This window comes from Anguilla anguilla, chromosome 15 (assembly GCF_013347855.1).
Source record: "Anguilla anguilla isolate fAngAng1 chromosome 15, fAngAng1.pri, whole genome shotgun sequence".
Classification (NCBI taxonomy): Eukaryota; Metazoa; Chordata; class Actinopteri; order Anguilliformes; family Anguillidae; genus Anguilla; species Anguilla anguilla.
The window spans coordinates 17,179,730-17,193,243 of NC_049215.1; the positions used below are offsets into that span (position 1 = coordinate 17,179,730).

Here is a 13,514-nt window from a genome sequence, read left to right on the forward strand (position 1 = left end):
TCTCTCTCTCTATCTCTGTCTCGCTCTCTCTCTCTCTCTCTCCCTGCCTGTCAGTCCAACAGAACTCTTTAATTACTTCAGTTGATTGAACCCTTAATTGAGCGACACTCTTAATTAGCCATTTCTAACACTGCCCCTAATTACTAGTTTGTAGAGTGTGATCCACTTCAGGTGCCTTGATGGGAATATGTACTAAAAAAAAAAAAACCCAATTAGATTCAGTCTGGTATTTTTGTAAAAAAAAAAGAAGAAGGTCACCTCTGATATTACTATTAATTGTTCACTGTAATTACGCTATCTCTGATTGAGCAGGGAATTATGGTATCAAACGTTCCCATTATGAGCAATATTAATTTTCTGTGGTTTGAATGTCCTGCATAACAGACAATTGATGTCTGAGAGCTTGTGTTCTACGGAGGTGAATGCAACCTGAAGTTAGTTTAATAGCTATAATGAGTGCATTAAATAAATTGATTTATATACACATGCCAATTTAACACACTCAGTTATCACTAGACGAGTTGACTGGATTGTGCATAGTTGAAAGGATAATGTGTTTCACTAATAATGTCATATTTTTGTGATGTTTGATCTTCACACAGATATTAAGTGGACATTTGTTGGTGTATGCATGTTGTCTTTTATGATTATTATTATCACTTGTAGTAATAGCATATACTGTATTTTCCATTATCTTAAATGTCCAGCAGTGCTAATCTTCAGGATACACAGAATATCCAATGAGATAAGGGAATCAGTATTTGAGTTGTTTGAATTGGAGCAAACATGCATTATTATAATTGTGATAAAAATATAACTATACAAATAAAACGGCAAACCAAGCATTTTGATTGTGCCAGACAGAACACAGAGCTAAACAATGATGGATAAATCAGGGGTATTAATTCATAAACTATGCATTTACATGGCGCCAAATAATGTATCAGAACAGCATTAACATTTGTGATTCTTACAGCAATATTTTGCTGTATTTTCCAGGTATTTTCTGTTTGCCGTCTTTTCTGGGGTCAGGAAATACATTTCAGGGTTTTCCCCGGCCAAATCTGGTTTCATTTGTTTTCCGATTCCCCCTAGAAAAAAGTTTGTTTAACATTTTCTGATAATTTCATTGCAAAACTCATATTGATTGATTAATTAATTCATTCACATGTCAGTCAACTGAAAGAGATTAAACTATATGAGAATTTCTTTGAGGATTGATTGATCATATTTCTGGTATTACAACAATTGTATTATAGTTCTAAACAATTCCATAGATTCAATCAGATGCGCGTAACCAGTTTAAGGGAATATGCAATCAAAGCAGAATTAAGTTTCGTATTCAAGAAAGAAAACATTAAAGTTAGTTAAGGCTGAAAACTCTGAGAAACAGGAATAGTTGTGGCTTGACAATAGCAGTGCAGGAGCCATTTAAAAAAGCTTGGACTTTGCAAAGAACCTGTTTGAAAACTCCTTTTCAAATGTCACAAACATCACAATCCCAATTATTGTAGTACAATTAATAAAAAACATAATCAACAAGAGAAGGCTAAAAATATTGTCATGTATAGAGGAATATTGCATTTTGTTCATACAATAGTTTAGGAATAAAGCTATGAAATAATCAAGTACTTTTCCAGTTTTGCCTTTAATAGTTTGGGTATATGGCCATGTATATTATGTAAGTAATTATGTAAGGAGGGAAACAAACAGTGGTAGGCCACACATTGTTGAGAATATCTCAGCTGCTAACAGTAGAATAGGCCATTAAAGTGTTACTGGGTTACAGTATTCCATACAGAGCACAAGTTGCTTTATTCCAGCTAAAGCATTCATTCTCACTTCTGGTGCCAGAAGGATTCTTTTCAGCCCCATGGTGCTGCATATTAATAAGCGTTATACAACCTTACACAACTTTCTTTCCTCATTTCTGTATAGCATTGAAATGAATGAAGAAAGTCAATGTTCTTGGACCGGTAATTACTAAAGTGATTTATGATTCATTTTTATATAATACTGCAAAGACAAGACCCTCAAGACCCAGTTTTATTTCTGACAAGTTCATTATAGGGATGAAATGAAAACCTCAGTGTTCAGAGTCCTATTTTCCTATTGCAAGTTAATGCAATAGGAAAATGTATGGAGCTAAATTATCTACGTATATGGCGTTACCTGTGTAATGTTCTGCATCAACAAATCAACAAACTGACTTGTATGGATCCCGGTACAATATATCATTGACAAAATATCTTGCTGGAAGTAAATTAAACCATTTGCAAAAGTTCATTAGCAATGTCCAAATGCAAACCTTTGTTTAAACTATTGTAGAAAAAAAAACATTATGCTATATTTCTAAAATTAGATGAGATTAATCCATGCTCTTGAGTTGATTTGTTTAAATCTGGTCCATAATGTTGTGATATTGGTTTAAGGTCAACAAAATAGTTTGTCATAACAACAAAAAATCTACACTAAATGGTCAGTTTAGTAATTACTGAAAGGGTTTAAAGATAAAACCACAATGCGGAGCACTGCGTCTATTTATTTATTTATTCTTCTTGTTTATTCTTCCTTCTTCGGCAGAGTGCTGAATGCTAATGCTGATATTTCGTTGTTTGTTGAATTGTGTTCTCGTTTGTCCCAGACACCCTGGGAACAAAAAAAAAGAGAAGAAAGATAAAGGATTGACAGGGTTTTTCCATCGGCCTGCCTTTAGAAGTATCACACTGCTGTTGAATGTAAAGGCCTGCAGTGCAACTTTAATGTAATTAAAGCTCGTGGGATATGAAGTTCCACCGCTCGGCTTCACTGACGTTATAGATGTGCCAGTAACACTCCTAATGCATTTTAATAAGCCCGCAACAAATGGCGAGAATTTTTATGTGTTTGTTGTCTCATAAGGCACACACATACACACATACATGTTTGGACATAATATCACGTGTGTACACACGTACACATACACACACTGTATACAACTGAATGCAACTATCGTTCTATATAGATGCAGTTACATGCAAGGGATTTTCTCAAACTTATCTGCAAATAGAACTTTCAGTTAGTCAATGATCCAGAGCGTACCTCAAAATCAGCCAAGAAGTACTTGTAAGAAAGAGAGATGAAGGTTTGGGAATGGCCGTCACAGTCCCCAGACTTGAATATTATTGAAAATCTGTGGGGAGATCTCAGATGTGCAATGCGAGGACACCTGCAAATATTTCTGAGCCAGAAGAGTTCAGCTGGAGTGGGATGAAATTATAAAAGCAAGAGGAATGAGGAAAACGGGAAATTAGCTGGCTACAGGAAATGTTTGGAAGCTGTTATAGATCTTATGAAGTATAAAAAACATAAACTGATACAACATAATGCTTATTCATACTATCTAATTCACAGAGAGAGGCAGTATTTGTGGAGCACACATTTTGAAAATGAAATGTGTCCAGCTTTTGTATCACTTTTTTGGACATTGGCAGTGTGATTGATGTGGTAGAGAATGTGCCATGCTATATGAATTAGGCTTACACGATTAGCATTCAGGAAGGTGTGATTGTAACTGGCGGAATGTAGCCTGTAAATGCTAATGCCTTTGTGCTTTATGGAGTTTTATTTTGAGAATCAAACCTTTCCCAGATCTTCCCATATGCTAGAGGTCCCCACAGCCTGTCTTAGTCAATGATGACCCATTTGATTGCATTTCCTGCTCGCCACGCTTATTAAAATTCTATCTGACATATGTTCAGATTAGAAATAAAAAGCCATTTGTGATATATTTTGGAATAACTCTGCATGCACACTGCATTATTATTGTCTTATACAGGTTATATGATTTGATTATTTTGGATTATTCTTTTATATTAGTGGTAATTATTAATTCATTATTAATATAACCTGTTATCTGGATACAACCCAGGTTCACCCTTCTCTCAGCCGACCAGGGGTCTGTACTGATACCCCCCCCCCCCCACTCGTATTGTTAATATAAAATGAGTTCATTGATCAAAAGGTTGAATGTGGGCCTGTGAGTCATCCTCACGCGCAGTGTGGTTTCTGGAAGGCGTAGGTGCCGCGTGCGGTCCATAAGCAGCAGGGCTCGCTCCCCTGATGGGCACGGCGTCGGTGAGTAAGGGGGTGGAATGTTCCGGCATCATTTAGCGGCAGAGTACTTATGGTCCGTTTCCGTCCGAGGAAAGGTGCTGTCGCCTCAGCTCCTTCTCAAAAGGCTGGGAATACAGCTGAGGACAGGGCAAACCTGGTGAGTCACTGAGAGAGAGAGAGAGAGAGAGAGAGAGACCCCAGTTCTTTTGGCCTTTAAGTCCAGGCAAAATACAACTGGGGACAGAAGAGGTCATAATCCCTCAGAAAAAAAGGTATGAGAAAGTGCCTTTAAATGTACAAACGCTTGTTTCTGTGGTGATACCCTACAGGTACATACAAATTGTACCCCTAGCTAGCAATATATGATTCAATGATTCATTTGTACGATTTTGTGAAAGGTAAGGATTCTGTAAGCATTATTGTACTTTCAGGGTATATTTGGGAAATTTGTTCCATAAAGAACAAAAATGTGCCTCCACTGTGCCTTTATTTCTGACAGTGTACAGGACAGTAGAATGATGTGACACAATGCCATCGCTCTCAAATGAGCATTACAGAAAGGATGGGGGGGCGGTGTTACATTAAAAAACCTTCTTTTTAGGACTGTGATCCTTAATGGGGCATGATCTGGGTCTTACGTTGGAATTACAGCATAATCCCAGCAAACGGGTGCAGGGCTTTCAGCCCCCAAAGTCCGTTTTGCCCATTCCGACTGACATAAACCTACAGTAGGTCTTTCAGTCTGCCTGGCGGATGCCCATTTCCAACACAGAGAAATCGGCAACTGAGGCTAGCTCATTTACAAACAGGCCGTTCTCAAGCAGCTGCGTGATCTCACAGACACCGCCCCCCCCCCCCCCCCCCTCACACACACACACACACAAAGGTCTTAACAAAGACATTTATGGAGCCATTAGAATTACAGCAGTGCCTTGGGCCTTTATTGTTTAGGAAGATCGATTGCTCTTGGTTTCTGCCTTTCAGTGATTCATCTGTCCCAGCAAGTACTACCTCTCCTCTACTCCTCTTATGCACTGATTTGTAGTCTCGCTATTGGTCCTCAACTCCTTCTCCACTAAAGAGACTCTATGCACAGCCATTAATGCGTTTGGAGATGTGCTCCTGGATTTGTATTCATACGGTTCCATGAGTGTGGGTGCCTCAAAGGATAACCTTGTTTGCTCTTTCAGTCACTTTCTTATGCATAAAAAAGGGGATGATTTTTTTTTCCTGTTTCAGAATTGTGGATTTGCTTCGAAACCTTGGAAGCATTTCGGTTCTTGTAATCATGTAAAATCACTATTCAAATATAAAATGAAACAAAACTGTTATTCATTCTTTTGTTTTTGTTGGTCTTTCTTTAAATAAATAAATCAATAAATAAATAAAAATCTTGATGCGACCTTTCAATAGACGCATGAAGAGACTGTAATCCGGGAGTGACTGTGCCGGGTATTGGCAGTTGATATGATTGCATGTGACACCCAGGTAATGACATCTGGAATTATTCTGCCGCACTCAATTAACGTTTGCAAAGCTCAATTAATTATCACTGCTGAGGACGGTCACCCTGTTCTCCACCTACAAGATCCGGTAGTCTACTTTGTTTTCTTGACAATGTCAACCTGGGCTCTGACCTCAAAATGTGGGTAGCTTTATGATTGATAGAGTTGTCTTTTGAGCATCACTTGACAGTTTAATTCCAAGGAGATTTACTCCTAAGTGCTTATGAATTATAAATTCACAAATTTTCATCACCCACTTAATGAGCAAATACATTTTTGACTGACTCAACCTCATTAAAATGTAGCCTAACACAGTTAAAACAACAGAAAATACGAACCTATACTAGTTTGAATAGTGGGTATAGATATATAATGATAACTAATCCCCTCTCATGACCCATCACAGTATCCTGCCCCAAGATTTGGGATCACCCATTTTATATTATATAATATTAGAAATATAATAGTATCACACACGATAATAACAACTTAGCTTTTTAGCAAATGTAAGTAAATGTGCAAGTTAGTTTGGATTGCTAAGTCTTGTTCAGTACTTACTGGTAATACTAGAACTGCCACCTTTAAGAGTGGATCCATTGTTGAGTTTTGAATACTCTGCCTGTTCTTCACATTTAGTGCATACTGGCATGTTTAAATCCCTGTGTTGAGTTGTGATTATTCTGTCTCTGTTTTTGGTGTTCAGTACACACTGGCTCATTTGGCAGACACCATCTAAAAGAGTGGATCCATCATTTTGTTGAGTTTTGATTACTCCGCTGTCTTCATCATATTTGATACATTATGGCTCGGAGTGTTTAGTTTCAATTCCTGTGTTCTGTTTTTCTGATTTATTTCCCATTGGCACATCTGGCAACCACAATCTCTAAGTATAGATCCATCATTGTGCTGAGTTTGGGTCGCTGCGTTCTTCTAAGCAATGGAATGTCTGGCATAATGTCATTCAGCCTTAATGGGCCCTTGGTTTCAAAATGAATATAAAATAATAAAAAAATATAATTTTTGAATCTGCTTAGTGTAGCACCATCAATCAACACAAAAGTTATTCAAATGTGAAATAGCCCAAGGATGAAATGTACTTTTTAGACAGAAATTAACTTGATGTTTTTCTGTAAACACAGCAAGATGAGTGCGTTTTGTCTTGATTTAATGAATCGCATCTTTCGTTCAGCATCCATAAAAATAATGCTGTGTAAGGCAGGAAATGTAATAAAACATGGTTGAAATTGGCTAGACTATATGCTTGTACATGCATGCTTGAAATTGTGGCGAAAATGCTATTTTATTTTTATGTAGTTTAATTTACCCTGATCAAAGGCATTAAATAGTATGACAAGATAAATAATGTGATCCCACAAAGACCTGATTTGTTGGATCCTTTGATCTGAATGTTGCACTTGCATTAAATGCAGGTCCAATACATTTTATACAAAATGTGGTTCAAAGGTCACAGATTTTCTGTAAAATAAATATCTAAAATGAACTTTTTCTAAAACTGTTTTATGATGACAAATGGGTAGAAAAGATATGGGAAAGATAGATGATGGACAGAACAAAGATCAAATTCCCTCTGTATTTTTTAGACCAGACTTGGCACTGATGGGTACTCTGTAGATGGTAGAAATAATTGAGAGTTTGGATGAGACTCTCTCTCCACATCAAACTTTGGTTCTTACTTATTGTTGTGATTTAAATCAAAACAAACCAAATTGGAAGAAAAGGGAGCGAAAACAAGGTTGCTGCAAGTGAATGCCTGAAGGATCTTACTGCTTAATGAAGTATGTAAGCGTCTGTCTCGGCTGAAACAAGGGCGGGTAAGAGGGGGGCTTGCGCTCTCTAATGAGAACATTTGGTATACCTGTTCAACTGCCGCTTGCTCCAGAAGGGGAGATCCAGCTCCGTGTTTCGTGTTTGTAAACCTAACCGTGTTTTGGACCTGGAAAAGCGTGGCTCCTAATATCATTTTAATTTCCATGGCACTGCAGGGCACTAATGGGCACTTAAGAAACATTTTAAGTTTAATAAGGCCCTTCTGAATTTCCTTCAGCTGAAATACAAGGTAATATAAATAGATGGCCGAAGAGGGATTAAGTAATTAGTCTGAAGCAATAGTCTCAGAAAAGTAGCGGAATCACCTTGAAGGAGAATAGTTCCAGAGATTGCCTCAGATTAGCAGAAAAAGCATGGGGGTAATGGTCCTTATTTTGTTATATAGCAGGTTTCATCAGACAAAGGATAATGTGTGCTTTTTAATCAGTTACATTTATCAGCTTTAACTCGGCTGAAATTTCCTGTCTGACGAGGACATTCTTACATGTACACACACACACACACAAAAACACACACACACACATACAAAATTAATATGTTTCCTAGTCTTGTGCATCACTCCTAAAGTACGACTTTGATACAAATCAAAAATTAAAGACTGCTAAATGGAAATTCATAAATGGCCTGTGCCATCAGGTCAGTGTACTCACCAGGGATCCGAGTTAGCCTTCATGTGCAACTTTTAACAACCTTTTTTATTATCTTGGTGTTTGAAGCTTGCATATCAAATATTAAACATCCGTAAACAAATATTAAACTACTTCAAGTTCAGAGAGAGTCCAACCTGCATCTACACTGAGTAAATATTTCAGTGTTCCTTCAGCTCTTACAGTTTTTATCACTCCAATAGGGATCACTTGTGCTCGGTCAGATTAAAATGTACAATCAATAAAAGTTGATTTAACATTGAATATTTTACTGTGTAAGAATAGTAATGGTGTAATAATTCACATATCCTGAAGCTGAGCAGGTCAGTGTTGTCATGCTCCACTTCCTAGCTCCATGTGCTCTTATACTTACAGCCCTGTCAGCAGTAAAGGGCTTTACCAACATCACTAGTGAATATCTTTCCTATTTTAATTACTGGGGTTGGAACATTCCCACACTGAAGGTCACATATATTAATTAATTTGCTATTCATGATTGCACTTGTTGTCCTTAGCAGGAGAAAAAAAGCTCCAACAATTTCTGGGAAGATCATGGAGTTAGTCTGTGGGAGCTCAATGAAATTTACACTGGGTGGAGTGTGTTAGTGGAATAACATAGCAACAGCGGAGGCGGTGTGGGAGAGGACAGTGACCTTGATACCCATCAGCAATATCTGCTTGGTGTGAACCCCAGCAGTGTGCTTCAAGTGTAAAGCTTGGGGGTGGCGATTATGGGGGATGTGACAGATTGGATGGATCGGCGGGTGACATCACAGCCCTTAGGCTCGTGAGCCATCCTCGACTCTCACTTTCCTGAGATAAGATCACATTATTGCTCATTTCATTATTGTTGTCAGAATGAGAAGCAGGTGATAGGACTTATCACAACATCCTCAGTGCAAGTTGTTGAATGGTAGATCAAAAGACAAATATGTACACACACATGATATGGTACTTTGAATACACTTTGAGGTATTTTTCTTCATCATTTGAAACTAAGGATGAAGCAACATAGCACTTAGATTAGTACAAACATGTGACACACGCACGCTCACACAACTCTTCCTTTTAGCCTGATATGACGACTGTAACAAAAGAACAGCTTTCTAATGTTCTCCAAGGAATTTATTTCCCTTTAATGTCTTATGGTCCAGCCATGCAGTTGCGTATGCCCGATAATTTTCCACAGGGTGGTATTGGAGAGCAAGATAATGGATATTTAATGATACAGTTTATTAAGTGCCTGTAGATCCTTCTTTACATTTCTTGTCAAAACCAAATGGTGTTCCACCTTCAACAAACACCGAAGAAGGGAAATCCTTTGAGCTTCATTAGAAGGCTTGTCACAGAGTGTCTGTGTTTGTTTGTTTGCAGAATGGAAATGCAGATTTGACAGTGGGGCACGAGGGACAACTTTTATGATGCTTTCTGTTTATTCGTTTTGGGTTCTCTCTGGGGCATAAATTCCAGTTAACAAGGCAGTCCTGAAAGCTGGCTGTTTGCAGTGTGCCTCGTTTGAATGCTCACAGCCCAGCGTTGACTGCTGGCAAAGACAGAAAACCACTGGAGCGAGCAAATGGAGGGAAGGAAAACAACAACGATGACAAACAAAAAGGCCACTTTTTTATGTGTGTAAATAGTGTTAACAAATTGCAGCGTCGTTGTCAAAAATAATGCACAATGCACCGTGGAGTATTTTAGCCTCGGTGACTAGTCCCATACCTATTGTAAAATAGAATGTGTTTGCACATTTGTGTGTGTGTGTACATGTGTATTCATTCATCACATACATTCCACAATATGTACTTGTGCATGCCTGAATCTGTGTGTGTGTGTGTGTGTGTGCGTGCGTGCGTGCGTGCGTGTGTATGCGTAGTTGTGTCAGAAATTATGATGATGGTGAGATGGACATATATTTTGCATACATGCACCCACATAATAGGGTGTAAGACTGAGGGAAGAACTGCTCCAATGTATTAAGCAGCGACAGATTGATGTGACTGCGCTGCCATTCAGTTGTGCGAGCGTGCCCTGTTTGTTTCCTCGAGCAGCGGGAGCCATTTCATGAACTATTAATGATGGTCGTGGGGGCGGTCCTTGTTTAGGTTATTCAATTATTTACAGTTATCTGCAGATCTCCAGGTCTCACTCAAGCTTGGCCCTTTAACCGGTGTGTAAGTGAGATAAGTACGAGCAAGTTCACGGCACTGGAGCGATCTCTACCGCTCATCATAGCGGCCACACGGATTAAATGCGGAAGCCTCGCTGTAGCTCTCCAGTCGTCTGGACAAAGCCAGACACCGTCCTGCTTGCTAAGTGCTTTAGTTGAAATATAGAGGGACTTGGAGTGACAGGTCAGTGTAGAATTACGCGTCCCTCCGGTCATAAACGCCCATGTTGTGAAATCCAGAAGTGAGTGGAAGAACTGCAAAGTCCTGGCCAGTCGCTGACCCAGAAGAAATCTGACATTCACCGTTTAATTTCAGCAATGTGATGTGATTTAACTGCCATATGGTAGAGCAACTGCCTTACAAAAGAACACACCCCGCTAATGGAAACATATCTTGAGATATGTTGAGATTACAATATAATAATAATAATAATTCACATATATTATTTTTTTCAGAATCATTTTTCTTATCCTGAAGATTTCATATACATGTTTTTTTTTTTTTTTTTTTTAAATGTGAAATTAAGTATATTTTCTTTGACTCCAGTCTGTGTGTGTGTGTCCACGCATGCGTGTGTGCATCTTTACTGTAACACCACTCTCTCTGCTCCTGCTGCAGAGTTCTTCCTGGAGCTGCTGGAGAACACTGAGAAGTCCCTGAACGACATGTTTGTGAGGACATATGGCAAGCTGTACATGCAGAACTCGGAGGTCTTCCAGGACCTCTTCACCGAGCTCAAGCGCTACTACACGGGCGGCAACGTCAACCTGGAGGAGATGCTCAACGACTTCTGGGCCCGTCTGCTGGAGCGCATGTTCCAGCTGCTCAACTCGCAGTACCACTTCAGCGAAGACTACCTGGAGTGCATCAGCAAGTACACCGACCAGCTCAAGCCCTTCGGGGACGTGCCCCGCAAACTGAAGGCTCAGGTGACCCGGGCCTTCATCGCAGCCAGGACCTTCGTCCAGGGACTCATGGTTGGCCGGGAGGTGGCCAATAGGGTGTCCAGGGTAAGGTTTTCATGCTTATTTGCTGTTCTCTCTCTCTCTCACACACATACACAAACACACCCACCCACACACACACACAAACACACACACACGCACTCGCTTCCAGGCACACATGTATACATATGGCACACACTACCCATATACACACACACACTCACATATACATTTATGGCCATGATGCTCCCAGAGCAGTTGTGAAATCAGAATACAAATATACACCAGAATGTAGCTCAAGGCTACAGGATTCACAATTACCAACCGACTGTTCCTGAAGACTTCCCGTTGAGGTCGCCTCCCTCAGTCGCTCCGTGTCGGGGTGTTTTTGGCTCTCGCGTGATCGTGTGAAGGGTGCACCAGCTTGCAATTACACTCCTAATTTCCCTCCGCAGTCCAAGGAGCCTCTTACAGCAAATTAATGGGAGTTCTGTTTAAAAAAGATGTCTCAGTCACATGATGCGTTTTGCATGAAGTATTCTGAGGTTTCTGCGGCGCTAATAGATGCTAATGGAGCAGTCAGATGTACTGAGCCTTTAATAAGTATTTGGCTGCTCTTCACTTGGTTTCACTCTCATGAAAAAAATGTGTACCGTACAGTCATAGTTCATTGGCAGAATCAAATGAAAGTACTAATGTGAGTTTGCAGGATTGGCATCGCTGCGATAAATAACTGCACGATCACTCATTCTGTTGTGTAAATAACAAGGAAGAAATTCACACTTTCTACCACACTGAGTCAAAGTTAAAGGAAAACTGTAAAATGAAATCAGTTCATTTTGAGTTTAAAGATAATTATACCAGTGCATAATATCTCTGCACGATGTAATTGTTCCTGTTTCAGTCTAGAGTAGCAGATCGGTATTGCAAAGTCTGTACAAGACATACTAGACCCATTTTAAGTTCCTTGATTGATGCCTTTTTTGCTATCCCACGCATTTCCACTTGCTATTCTGATGCTCTGTTGACTTGACATTTTTATATTGCAGGTATTTTCTGAGCCGGTGCCCAGTTGCACGTCTGTTGCCAAGTTTGAAATTCACTTCAACAAGACTTGTTTTCTGCAGACGCAAAAAATGTTTTTCACGGAAGAAGCCCATATTTAAATCTCATTGTATCAGGCCCTGATCATTTACACAGTTACTTAGTTCTTTTAACTGTAGTGTTGGGGCGGCGGTGTAGCATAATTTTAAAATAAAAAGGTTGTGTCGCTCTAGATAAGAGCCTGTATTGTAATGTAATGTAATGTTGATAAATGGTGGCAGTCCCTTATGTCACTGAGGTCATGTTCAAAAGCCGAACATGAGGACACAACCATTCTTGTGCTAGGGACCAAAAGAATACCACATTTGTACAATGCCATCAGCGTGTTGAACGCTTCTCCTGGTCTATCAGTGATCAGACCCTACAACCCAGCATTGGTTCTCTGGTCCCCTGTGACCGCCAGCCCACACATCCCAGGCCTTCTGAACGCTATTTTCCCTCAGCAGTCCTGGAATTACGCACCTGAAACCATCAGAACCTCTTCGCATTTATGGTGTTAACTACAAGCACACCTGTTCAGACCTTGCCTTAATTCCCAGACCTCCAGTCCCAGTTCCCAGTATCTGAACATGGCAGCCGCTGAGAGAAATCTGATATAGTGCGCCTCTTCCAGACTGTTGGGTGCAGTGAGGGTGTCAGCATGATCTACAGTGATGAGTTCTTCTTCCAGATCGTTGTGCACTAACTGATATAAGGCAGCGTTTTGCTTTAATAATGCTATAAGTGGTCTGTGTGCCGATTAGGCAGGTAGGGTGTAGGTATCAGGCCTTGACATTTCACTCTTGCCCAATTGCTCAGGGCAAATACAGGGTTTCCCCTTCAATGCTTTAGGAGTGATGGGCCACCCTGCCTAGCAGAGTGGCCACCCCGCCTGAAAATATCAAAAAATATAATATGACAATGTCATTATTTGAAATGCTATGATTTAAAAATCAATCGAAAATTTGCTAATATAAGCGCTCCATTTTGTGAAATGATCAATGATTCAATGCATGTGTGTGGTGTGCACTCCCCGTGGCAAGTAACCAACTCCAAGTATGAAATTACAGTGTTTGGATTGCCGTTCATTGTTTACGTAGATGAGATTTACCTCAGGAAAGTGAATCACTAGCCTAGCTGAATGATGATCTTATCAGCAAATAAAAGGAGCTTGCCACCAAAAAGGGTCAGATAAAGATCTTCATATTTTTTCCATGTAAA

The 13,514-nt window shown here is 39.7% G+C and overlaps 1 protein-coding gene across 2 annotated transcripts in view; it reads left to right on the forward strand.

Annotated features, from left to right (window-relative positions):
* LOC118213585 (glypican-6-like) overlaps positions 1-13,514 on the forward strand; it is a 230,296-nt gene that overhangs the window by 106,376 nt on the left and 110,406 nt on the right. For both annotated transcript variants that reach the window (XM_035392552.1, XM_035392553.1), the window contains exon 3: positions 10,885-11,276. In XM_035392552.1, the coding sequence (XP_035248443.1) occupies positions 10,885-11,276 (392 nt within the window). The remainder of the gene's footprint in view (positions 1-10,884; positions 11,277-13,514) is intronic.